The 12,432-nt window shown below is 38.0% G+C and overlaps 1 protein-coding gene across 2 annotated transcripts in view; it reads left to right on the forward strand.

Annotated features, from left to right (window-relative positions):
* Nucleotides 1-219: 219 nt before the first annotated feature.
* vcana (versican a) overlaps nucleotides 220-12,432 on the forward strand; it is a 39,022-nt gene continuing 26,809 nt past the window's right edge. Inside the window, exons 1-7 of one of the 2 annotated variants that reach the window (XM_048189133.1) lie at nucleotides 220-475; nucleotides 1,988-2,059; nucleotides 2,749-3,120; nucleotides 3,879-4,053; nucleotides 4,233-4,360; nucleotides 5,411-5,704; nucleotides 10,691-11,965. In XM_048189133.1, the coding sequence (XP_048045090.1) occupies nucleotides 1,996-2,059; nucleotides 2,749-3,120; nucleotides 3,879-4,053; nucleotides 4,233-4,360; nucleotides 5,411-5,704; nucleotides 10,691-11,965 (2,308 nt within the window). In that variant the 5' untranslated portion in view covers nucleotides 220-475; nucleotides 1,988-1,995. The remainder of the gene's footprint in view (nucleotides 476-1,987; nucleotides 2,060-2,748; nucleotides 3,121-3,878; nucleotides 4,054-4,232; nucleotides 4,361-5,410; nucleotides 5,705-10,690; nucleotides 11,966-12,432) is intronic. The other variant, XM_048189134.1, reaches the window with a different exon arrangement.

The following is a 12,432-nucleotide window of genomic DNA, read 5'->3' on the forward strand; positions in this document are numbered from 1 at the left end:
TATCATCAAGGTAACATTCACTTAAGTGCCCTGCACTTCGAAGCGAATATAGCAAAGTGGCACTTTCTTTTCTTTCCTATTTAGTTGTAGTAAATGTTCTGTTATTTTATTGTGTGCGCGATGTGTGTGTGTGCGCGCGCGCGCGCCCATGTCTAGTCATGTTGGGGCACCTGTGACGCGCGTCACTTTCCCCGCACCTCCCTTCTGCCTAGTGTCCACTCACTTTTTCGGGTGGGAAGTGAGCCCCTCCTCTAAGCTCCCGACGAAGTTATTTAGGGTGTAAAATGGATTTGAATTTGCTGTTAGCGTTCACATTTTGTGTCCGGACCACAAAAAGCAACATACGGTCCAAGAAGGAGATCGGACTTTTTTTTCAAACTGATATAAGGACACGTATAAAGGTTTCATGTGGACTCACTGCAAACTGGGATTAAGTAACATTTATTTTCGTTTGGAATTATAACTTTCAGGAAAGGTACAGTATTTCATTCTTCCTTTTGTCATTTCTCTGTAACCTATGCTAATTTATGATTGTGTCGTCAGTCAGAGTGATTTAGTAGTCATAACTGTTAAATTTATGCAGTCGCTTATGCATTATATCAAGACATAGGCTAATATGGTTACATTTAAATCATAAATTAATTTAAATGACTATGTGATTGTTAGCTATTTTTTCAACATTCTAATGATTATTATCATAATTATTTTTTTTGTCGAATTATTATTATTATTTACAACATTCCAAGTGGATATAACAAATAATAAATTACAATTTGAACCTACGTCGCACAGAAGTACTTAAATTTTCCATGACCTCACTCAGCGTATGATACAGGAGTAGAACTATCCAAAGAGAAGCACTGAACTGAAATAGAAGGACCAAAGACTCCTTAACCATCCTTCTCATCTCTGATGCTGACCGTATACTACATCATTGGGCGTGACTAATAGGTTCCAGCTCCGTTATGTCTAGGCCAAGTCAGTTCTGAATCTTTATTCACAGATATTCGAGAAGCCCTTGACTATTAGACATTAATCCAATTATTATAGAGCGAGGAACAGATGCAGTACAGGAGCGAATACAAGAGCGCAGATATTAGCGCGCGCGTGAATGAAATGATTGCCTCTGATCTCAGACGAGATTTTGCATGACACTGAGAATTGTAATGCATAAACGGGTCAATTTCTTTATAAACAAATTCAATGTAGCTACGATTTAGTCTAGTAAGGATTATTTTGCCACCGTGCCTGTTGTTTCATTTTTTCATATTGTATTAAAGTACTCTTTATGTGTTCGTGCACTGTTACATTTGTTTCCATCCATTTTTGTTACCATTTCTGTAATTTCTAATCGTTTTTATGAGATTTCAGTAATGAAATTCAGAGTTATCAAAAGTGTGATGACCTCATCGCTGCACATTTTTACCACTTTAATTTTTATCCTTAAACGTTGAAGCGGCAATTAAACTTAGCCTACCTGTGCAATTTGAAGCAGCTGACTTTTTCCACACTGTATTATGAGGTCAAACGAAAGGGAAGACAACAAATGAATGAAGTCAGTACATATATGAAGAAACAATTAAACAAATCTTAATTTTCACGTAGCCAGGCCACATGTCGTCTTTTAACTTTCACAGTACTTATATTTTGATTATATCTCTAATCTAAGAAAAGCACATACGTTTTGGGCTGTTTTATGTTACTTTTAATTCTCGTGAGCCCCACATTTGTAGTGGTGCGGTGGCAAAAGTTTGTGCCTCACCCCCCGCAGGGGATTATAGCAACTGAATACTCAATTCCGCCACCCACCCTCTGAGAGGAAACACTCTGTATGACCACCAAAACGCCTCAGTCAGATGAGTAAAGCCGTTCAGCATATGTGAGTCTTAATCGATAGCAAATGTCTCAGTCATTCAGCTCAGTTTACAGCTAGATTTGAATGACTTATCAAATCAATGATTCACTGATTCTTCTTTTCACCTCCAAGACAGGAAGATGTTGCTAAATATAAGACACATATTGTGGTTGATCTGCATATACCAAACAACGACTGGACCTGGTAAGCTTTTTTTAAGATAATATTTTGAAAGTATTCATCTAGTAATATATCTTTACATGTTCAAGTGTTTCTGAACATAAAAGTGGAAATTTGATTTATTCATGTTCGACTGGCATTTGCATGAACATAGGCTTGTTCTGTGTTGTTTTTAGGGGCTAATTTGAATTTATTTCTTGCAACTAAGATCAACTTAATTGTAAAATTAATTTAAATGCATCTCCCGAATTGGTCAAATTGTTGTGGAGCAGACCTTAACCCTGCATTCCCACAAACTGTTGTCCCCCAGTTGCCACTAATGGTTTACTTCCAGGCACCTATACCTTTTAATTAGGAACTTCTTGTAGTCTGGTGCAAACAGATGGCTTGACTTCATCTCTCTGAGAGACCATGCTCACACACGGTGGTGTGCTACCCTCAGGGGTTATCCCACCTGTCCAAAGCATTTCTCACATTGTTGGTCTGAGTATATACTGATTTTCTGACAGTTATGATCCTTTCAACGTCCCCCGTTCAAGGTTATCTGTCCTTCTCCAGGAAAAGAGTTTCTGGTACACTCACCCTTAGGCTTCACAGAGGCAGTAAAATAATTCTCTGCTCAATTATCATAAACACAGTGAGGCATGATTTCCTGTGCTTTGCGATGGATGCAGCTGTGTGTATATATGTCTCATGCCTTTCGTTTCTCTCAGTCTCTAGCACATTATTGGAGATGCGTCCTGTCAGCGGCTTGTTGTCCGGGAAAGTGACCCTTCCATGTTACTTCTCCATCATCCCCACTGTTGGACCTAGAAACAGAAATGCCTCGGGAACAGACTACCTGCGCATCAAATGGACCAAAGTTGAAGGGGGTGTGGAGTCGACTGTTCTTGTCACTCAAAATGGCGTCATTAAGATTGGTTCGGGCTACAGGAGCCGCGTATCTGTGCAAAGTCACCCGGAAGACATTGGCGATGCTTCTCTAACTATGGTGAAGCTTCGGGCAAGTGATGCTGGAACATACCGCTGTGAAGTAATGTTTGGGATTGAGGACACGCAAGACACAGTCAGTTTGAATGTTGATGGTAAGAAGTCTCGCTTACTCTCAGATTTGTCTTGTCTTTTTAGAGACACCATCGTTGTATCTGAAGCACATATGCTGTCAATATGGGAAATTCCTTAAAGCTAACTGATCATTGACAGTCATGACCAAAGTAAATTATAGATAAATTAAAGTTCAATCTGTTAAGTGGAACTGTTAATGGGAGAAAACCCGCAAGCACATATTATCTAAATTGTTGAGGGTTGTTTTGAACCCTCCCAGATTACAGTTACAGTGTAAAAAGTCAAAAACTCCAAAACTTTAACTTTGCCTCTCTTAATGTCTTCCCTCTGCTTGGATATGCTGTGATGCTGAGAGACATCTTGTATGGGATGATTTATGCACAGGCCATGTGAAAGGATGGGATGGGTCAACCCTGAACTGCTTTGGCTCTAGAATTGCAGCACCACCCTGCTCTCGGCAAAGACACACTGCCATTTTAATTAGATCCATTACTCATTTAATTTGAATTTGTTTCAAAGGGACAATTATGGGGGTGGATGGAATGTCCCCTCGTTCAAATGAATGTCCCAACACTGCTTGCTTTATTAATTTGTTTATAAGCAACTTGCAGACGTCTTCAGGACAAAAGCAGTTTGCATTAGTCTTCATGTTTATGGCGGTCCCTGACAACAATGACAGTAATACAATATGACCCTTTTTAATGAAACTGTTAATGGATGGAATGGTCTTTGTTAGGACATGTTCATTGTTGTTTGTTTTATTTGTTCTTTTGAACAGGCGTGGTGTTTCACTACAGGTCAAAGTTCAGCAGATACGTTCTGAACTATGCACAAGCTGTGCAGACCTGTAGCGACGTTGGAGCCACCATTGCTACAGCAGAACAGCTGAGAGCTGCTTATGAGGATGGATTTGACCAGTGTGATGCTGGCTGGATTGCAGATCAAACAGTGAGGTTAGAAGCAACACACACACACAAACGATCTGCACTTCTATATCCTCTACTGGCAATCTCAGTAATAAGTTCTAAACAATATGTCAACATGTTGATATAAAAAGGAAATTGCAAAAGCTAAACAAATGATAATTTTGTACTATTTTTTAGTTATGAGAAACTTTTCTTTCTGTCTGTAGATATCCAATCACTAAACCAAGGCCTGGCTGCTTTGGAAATCTGCCTGGAAAACCTGGTGTCAGGTCATATGGCAAACGCAGGCCCACAGAGACCTTCGACGTGTTCTGCTATGTGGATAAGCTTGAGGGTATGAGTTTAGTATTCTTGTTATTTCTTACAACTTTACTCATTCAATGGTAAGATTTTCAAGAAATAATAATAATAAAAAAAAAAAACTTTTTGACAAGGCCAACAGTCTTGTGGTAATGTGAAAGAGCAGCAGTTTATCTGTTATATTTGCTCTATGCTGACATATTTAATGTGGTTTTAAACTGTGGTTATGACCAAAAAATGAATATCAACCATAATGGCAGTGAACATCTGTGATATTAAACACTGAAGTGGAAGCTTTCAATATTTCTGCTGCCACAGAAGAGAAGTTTAAGCTCTCATAGAGTTTCTTTTCAATTCCAAGTTCAATGTGAACACAAACTTCTTTTGCCGTATGTACATCAGCTTATCAAAACATCCTGTCAGTAGTTTTATTTGATACTTTATAGTTTACATGATCTTTTAAAAATAATTAATTTCTAGTCACTAATAATGAGAAAATTGTTTGTAGAGAATTCTAGATTTTAAAACCTGAATAAAATTGTTTTCTCATATCTTGTCAAGAGAATTCTTAATACTAAGTGCTATATCCAGCTCAGTGTTGTGACAAAGTCATGAAGAACGTCTAACAGCAAAAGGAAAATAGATTCATGAAATGAACACCCTGTTATATGTGGTGTTTAATATGTCTCATTCTCCCACGAAAGAAGATTTGGGAATGTCTTTACTGTTCTGCTGTAAATTACTTAGACGTCATTATAAACCTCAGTTCTAGCTTTTGACAGCAACACCCAAGACTGGGCGAAAACAACTTCCCCTCATTTTTATTTTCAATAGATTTTTTTCTTTTCTGAAAGCTGTTTTATTAATTCGTGTTTGTCATATCATTTAGGGTATTCCTTCTCCTCCCAGATCCAAGATCTGGGTTTTGATTCATTGACTGGCACTTTGAAATTTACTCATTAGCAAAACTTTAATAATTATGATTATTGCTTCTTAACATGTAAGCTGTGTTTATGACAAACTCAAAATGCAGTTAATTTCAGATATAATAATACTGAATATTTCTTGTGTGTTTTTAATTCAGGTAACGTCTACTTTGCGCCCACAATGCGTAAGATGACCTTTGCTGAGGCCAAGGCGGAGTGTGAAAGCATGAATGCAGAGCTGGCCTCACCTGGTCAACTCCACGCTGCCTGGAGACAGGGCCTCGACCGATGCGATTATGGATGGCTTTCTGACGGCAGTGCCCGCCACCCTGTCTCCATCGCCAGAAGTCAGTGTGGGGGTGGTCTGCTGGGTGTCCGCACCATGTACCGCTACCGAAACCAAACAGGCTTCCCGGATCCCAATATGAAGCTAGGAGCATACTGTTTCAAAGGTAAAGACTTTTCACTGAGCTCATGAAGTGTTTATGGTGTAATAAACGAACACCTGGGTGATTGCGAGAACAGCCACTTTACCAGTTGCTTTGACGTCATTTCTCTCAGTATGGGTCTTATGAAGCCCTCACCCCATTACACACGTAAACTTGAGCTCCAGACTTACTGCGAATGCCTCTTAAGGGCAGTAAATCAAAGCAGAATATTAGTTAGAGTGCACCACTTTTTGTTAATTGAGGTTCTTTTAAGTTGAGACACCGAGTATGGAAAAGTTTACATGAGAGTAGCTCATTCTCCAGTGATTCACTGACCTCACTCTGCTGCATTCTGGGTTGCCGCCCGTTTCTAAGGAAACCAAACTGGGCTTGGTTAACAAGAGGGTTTAAACATTCAGAGGTCCGTTATGCCACTGTAGTGCTTCATGGCTAAAATGGCAGATGCTTGTCAGACTTTGCTTTGTGGTGTTGTAGGTACTGAGACTTCAGAAAGACTTGATGTTCCCATTGGCTTAGATGACCTCATAAGAACAATATTATGCAACCAGGGCGTCCAAGTCGAGTTAGTCTTGAGATAACTAGTCTAACAGCTCTGAGCAGCTGTTTCCATCCAGGTAATAGGCATAATAGCTAGAGATGCATGATATACTGGTATCAATGGTATGACCGTTATTAGAGTTTTTTTTATTTTTTTTATTTAGCAGTCAATACTGGATATTTAAATTGTAATATTACATTTTAAATTTTCCCTGTTTTTACTTTTCAGTGTTCTTTCCTGTCATCTAACTCTAACCTAAAGTTAATCTTTAAAAACACTAATAATTTAATAACACTAGAAAATGTAAATCTCAAAATGAATATCCATTTTTTCATATGGTGCATTATAATCTTTTCATGGCTAATTTCACTTGTAGCATTTAAAACCATTTTATTATCAGCCATCAGTTATCAACCTTAACATGAAAATAATCATTTTAGCAGTATTGGCCTGAATTTCTGTAAAAATAGTGCATCTGTAATATCAGCTTGCTAAAAAAAAAGGAAGGTAGGGATTCCTTTCTTAAAGTTGCCATTAAAGGGATAGTTCACTCAAAAATGAAAATTCTGTCATCATTTACTCACCCTCAAGTTGTTCCAAACCTGTATGAATTTCTTACTTCTGCTGAACACAAAAGAAGATATTTTGAAGAATGTCTGTAACCAAAAAGTTGATGGGCCCCATTGACTTCAAGTACTCCCCCCCCCCATACTATGGAAGTCAATAGGGCTCATCAACTGTTTGGTTACCTATATTCTTCAAAATATCTTTGTTTGTGTTCAGCAGAAGAAATAATTCATACAGGTTTGGAACAACTTGAGGGTGAGTAAATGATGACAGAATTTTCATTTTTGAGTGAACTATCCCTTTCATTTTTATCTGAGCCATTCGTCAACGAAAAATTTTGTTGCATAATACAGAGTTAATACCTTTTTCTGTGATTAAGATGCACAGTACAGATCTACAGCCATCAACAAACATGAAAAAGTGCTTAGGTGTTACCTGCTTCTTTTTTCTGCCTCTTTCCGCTGTCAGACCTTCTGTTCTTCCTGTCATTTGCACCAGCACTTATCTGAACAGACATGCAGATAAAGAAGAGTGCTACTACCAGAGCTCTAAAATCAGTGGGTCTCGCTAACCCCTGACCTGGGGGGGGTTATCTTTTCAACTGAGGCTAATTTAGACAACCTACCCCCTGCCAGGCAGGGCACTCACCCAGAATGACAGCCACTGACTGCTGTGATAAGTAATGGACCTGGGGTTCACCCAAAACTTCGACACTGTGACCTCTGTGTTTGTTTGGTCTGTTTAATCTCTGTCAAGCCTCTCTGATCCATGTGGAATTGAGAGCTGTTCAAGTGTTTTCTCTTACATGATGGGTTTTGTTCTCATGTTTGTTTGCCCTGTGATGACTACAAATGTTTGATGTAGTGACAGATGTGCATAAAATCACATGAGCTAATCAGGCTGGATTAGCATGACACATGATGTTTTTGCCTCTCACCACACCTCACAACATCCCACAAACCATCAGACAATGCATCACATGAATGACAGGAATTTTTCTTAAGGGAAAAGTAACTCATGGATGACATCAAAATGAATAAAAAGAGCCTGTAGATAATAGAGAACAGCTGGAGTCTTGGCTGCTAGCCTGTTGTATTTGAAGATGACACTTTTTGGTGAACACAGGGTCATTAAAGGCTTAAGAGCATGTAAGCTGTTTGTGTGAATGAAATTCAATTTGCAAAATAATTGCTAGGTTGTTGGAACCATTCTGACACCCTTCATATAAAAGAATTTCACTGAATAGTTTAAAGACAAGTTAATCTGAGTTAATCTGGAATCCGATGTGCTATTTTCGTCAACCGTCACATATTTAAATTCACGTATTGCATACAATGACTTTTAAAGAGCTGTCTGTACCTAGAAAGCTTTGTAAAAATGACCCAAATTTTCCCTTTTTATGGAGTGAAGGTGAAAATCACTTTCAGATTGCAACAATTTAAAAAGCTGTATCAGTGTTTCAACAATTGTTAGAAATATAGGCCTCTCGGGGACTCTGACAACGGTGTAATCAAATCATGCTTTGTTTCAGCAATACTGGGATGATGTTTCATAATATTGTTATTATAATAATCATACAACCAAGCATAATGTCCCAAGAAAAAGTACAAGCTGCTGTGAAAACTGAAAGATTCTCATAGCAGAGATCTGTCTGGAGATCCTGTTTACAATATTTTAAATTTTACAGTGGTGAAAAAGTAGATACTTAAAGGATTAGTTCACTTTAAAATGAAAATTCCCTGTTTAAAATGAAAATTACCACAATCTTTACTCACCCTCAAGCCATCCTAGGTGTATATGACTTTCTTCTTTCAGATGAACACAATTGGAGTTATATTAATAAAAGTTTGGGGTAATTTTCATTTGAAAGTGAACTAATCCTTTAATTTACACTTAACATTTTATATCAAACCATAGTAACAATCTGACAACAAAAAAGTAAAGTGGTAATAATTATGTTTCTATAACCAAAAAGAATCAGATTATATGGCTGCAAGGTAATAATTTTATTTGAAATAGTTTTTCTATACTGTTATTTTTGATTCATTTAAAGGATTAGTTCACTTAAGAATTCAGATTTCCTGATAATTTTCTCACCGCCATGTCATCCAAGATGTTTATGTCTTTCTCTCTTCAGTCGAAAAGAAATTAAGGTTTTTGAGGATTATTCTCTAGTGGACTTCAACGGCTACTAACGGGTTGAAGGTCCAAATTGCACTTTCAGTGCAGCCTCAAAGGGCTCTACATGATCCCAGCCAAGGAATAAGGGTCTTATCCAGTGAAACGATCAGTCATTTTCTAAAAAAAATAAAGATTTGTATACTTTTTAACCACAAATACTCGTCTTGCACTGCTCTACAATGCGCAACCCATTATGTAATCATGTTGGAAAGGTCATGTTGGCGGAATTGATGTGGTAGGGCGAAAAACTCTCATTTTCTCCTCCAACTTCAAAATAGTCCGACATCATTTTTCCCCCCCTTTTTTTGTTTTTGTAAAGGCCGTTTGACTAAGTCTTTGCACATTCGCTTTGTAAACACTTGCTCTGTACTTCCACCTACGTCACACGTGACCTTTCCAACGTGATTACGTAATGCATGGTGCATCGCAGAGCTAGTGCAAGATGAGCATTTTTGGTTAAAGTATATCATTTTTATGTTTTTTTTTTTTTTAAATGACAGATTGTTTCGCTAGATAAGACCCTTATTCCTCGGCTGGGATCGTGTAGAGCCCTTTGAAGCTGCATTTAAACTGCAATTTAGACCTTCAACCCGTTGGTAGCCATTGAAGTCCACCATATGGAGAAATCCTGGAATGTTTTACTCAAAAACCTTAAATTCTTTTTGACTGAAGAAAGAAAGACATACACGTCTTGGATGACATGGGGGTGAGTAAATTATCAGGAAATTTTAATTCTGAAGTGAACTAATCCTTTAATGCATCCTTCATGAATAAAAAGATTTATTTCTTTCCAAAAAAGTTTGAAAGGTAGTGCATTTTGATATGCTTTTTGATTGTGTATTTTATGTTTTAAAGTATTTTGATTAAAGGATTAGTCCACTTTTAAATAAACTTTTCCTGATAATTTACTCACCCCCATGTCATCCAAGATGTCCATGTCTTTCTTTCTTCAGTCAAAAAGAAATTAAAGCTTTTGATGAAAACATTCCAGGATTTTTTTCCATATAGTAGACTTCAATGGGCACCAAACAGTTGAAGGTCAAAATTAGTTTCACTGCAGCTTCAAATTGTTCTACACGATCCCAGATGAGAAATAAGGGTCTTATCTAGTGAAACCATCGCTCATTTTCTGAAAAAATATTTCAATTATATAAGTTTTAACCATAAATGCTAATTGTTATATACTAGCATATTGTATATAAAAATTAGTTCAAAACTTTGACCTGTGGAGGGCAGTAATACACTTAGCAGTGTCTACACTGCCAGAATTCTAATAGAGAAGAAGAAGAGAGCTAGTTCAAGATGAGCATTTACGGTTAAAACTTATATAATTTTCAATTTTTTTCAGAAAATGAGCAATGGTTTCACTAGATAAGACCCTTATTTCTCATCTGGGATCGTGTAGAACAATTTGAAGCTGCAGTGAAACTAATTTTGACTGTTTGGTGCCCATTGAAGTCTACTATATTGAAAAAAATCCTGGAATGTTTTCATCAAAAACTTTAATTTCTTTTTGACTGAAGAAAGAAAGACATGGGCATCTTGGATGACATGGGGGTGAGTAAATTATCAGGAAAAGTTTATTTAAAAGTGGACTAATCCTTTAAATGTACTCTTCTGCTCATGTTTGAGTGACGTCTATAATTCAAAATATCAAAATATTGGGTAAATATTGTGACTTTTTTTTCTTTCTTGCCCTATAGGCCCCTCTATGCTTTTATTCAACCAGTCCTCCTGGGTAGACGTCACAATTCAGAGTGGTACAACTATGGAGCCCACGACTGCATTCTTTGCCACAGAGACCACCAGAGGCCAGACTTCTGAAGCCAGTCCCTCTCATGCATCACAGGCCACCTCTGATGATGACCTGTCTCCTACTGACGCCCCTTCTATGTTTTCTACAAGCATGGCACCACCAAAGACAAGCCACGTCCCTGACAGACTAGAATCCGTCAACACACCATATGCAGCAGCAGTCAGTGTGAAATCTGAGGAAAGCTTACCCACGACAAAACTTCCTGAATTTGATATTAGTGATTTTGGCACTGAGAAGGCTGATGATGAAGCAAAAGTTCGTGGAGATGTGGTCCGTGAAGAACTTACTACCGCAGCTCCCACAGCCACGGAAGAACCAATGGAGGAACTAGAGGATAAGAGTATCATTGAAGTGAGGACCGTTCTACCTGATGTTTTACTTTCAGCTTCACTAAGCACAAAACCGATGTTTGCAGTTGGGAAAACAGAGGAATCTATCCTGGTTGATATTACAACAGACAAGAGTTTTATAACAGTTTTAGAACCAGAGGCTTCTTTAGTAACATTAGCAAACACTATAGAATCAGGAGACAAAAGTGAATCGACTTCACTTAGCGAATCCATTACCGAAAGTGATCATGATAAATTCCCAACCCAGAATCTGACTCACTCAGCTAGTGAGACCAGTACTGGTAAAGATGAAGCTGAATCACAGTCATCCTTCTCATTGGCAACAAAGGCTACTTTTCTTGAGAGTGCTAAGTCTACTGTTTTCTCTGAGTATGAAGATGAGACTGGTGTTGGTGTTGTTATGGCGGACCCTCCACCTCTGTCTACACAAAGATCCACCAGCTCAGAACCTGAACTCTCAGAAACCTCCAGTGGAGTTACCATCACTGGTTCTACAGTTACATCTACGGTTTTTATGCAAAGCTCACAACCTAGAGAAACATCTACAGGAACCTCCAAATCTACACAAAAAGTGTCTCAAACATTCACCAGCTATTCAGAAAGTGAAATTGTTGAATTAACTGACCATGTTACAAAGTCACCAAGTTTCACTACATCTAGTTCAGCCACAGTTGCTGCCGGAGCAGCGAAAACAACACCTTCACTTACTGACCATGAAACATCACATGAAGAAGCTGATTCAGGCCCTTCAGAGGCACCCAAGGAGACACTAACAGAGGCCTTGCACACCACCACTTATTCTGATGACCTAGGTATGATTTCTTTGCTTTTCTTTCTCTGCGGTTTTCACTTGCTCTCTAAAAGTGGCTTGAAATGGTCCATTTCCATTTCATTGATCATGTTTAAAAAAGAGATGTGCAAGGCAGGGCTGCCTTGTTTCCAGAACTATCTTATAAAAAGATGAACATGAAACATGAAAATAATAATTGAAAAATGTTCTCATCCTCAGCGATTTTCATTTATTATCAGTTCATTGTCTGATAATGTTCATTGTCTGTTTATTTTCTCCAAAAAACTATAGTGTATTTTAGCAGCACAGAAAGATTAATGATCATCATTTGCCACTATACAGTAATTGTGGTTTAATTTCAACATCAGACAAAGAACAGTATATAAGCGTCCACACCAATGGACAATAAAGTTCTGTGTATTATATGCACACGCTGCACTTATGCTGTCTAGTGATTTAAATGCTCAAGGTTTTTAAAGTCAGGTAGAT

The sequence above is a fragment of the Megalobrama amblycephala genome, linkage group LG4 (assembly GCF_018812025.1).
Source record: "Megalobrama amblycephala isolate DHTTF-2021 linkage group LG4, ASM1881202v1, whole genome shotgun sequence".
Taxonomy (NCBI): domain Eukaryota; kingdom Metazoa; phylum Chordata; class Actinopteri; order Cypriniformes; family Xenocyprididae; genus Megalobrama; species Megalobrama amblycephala.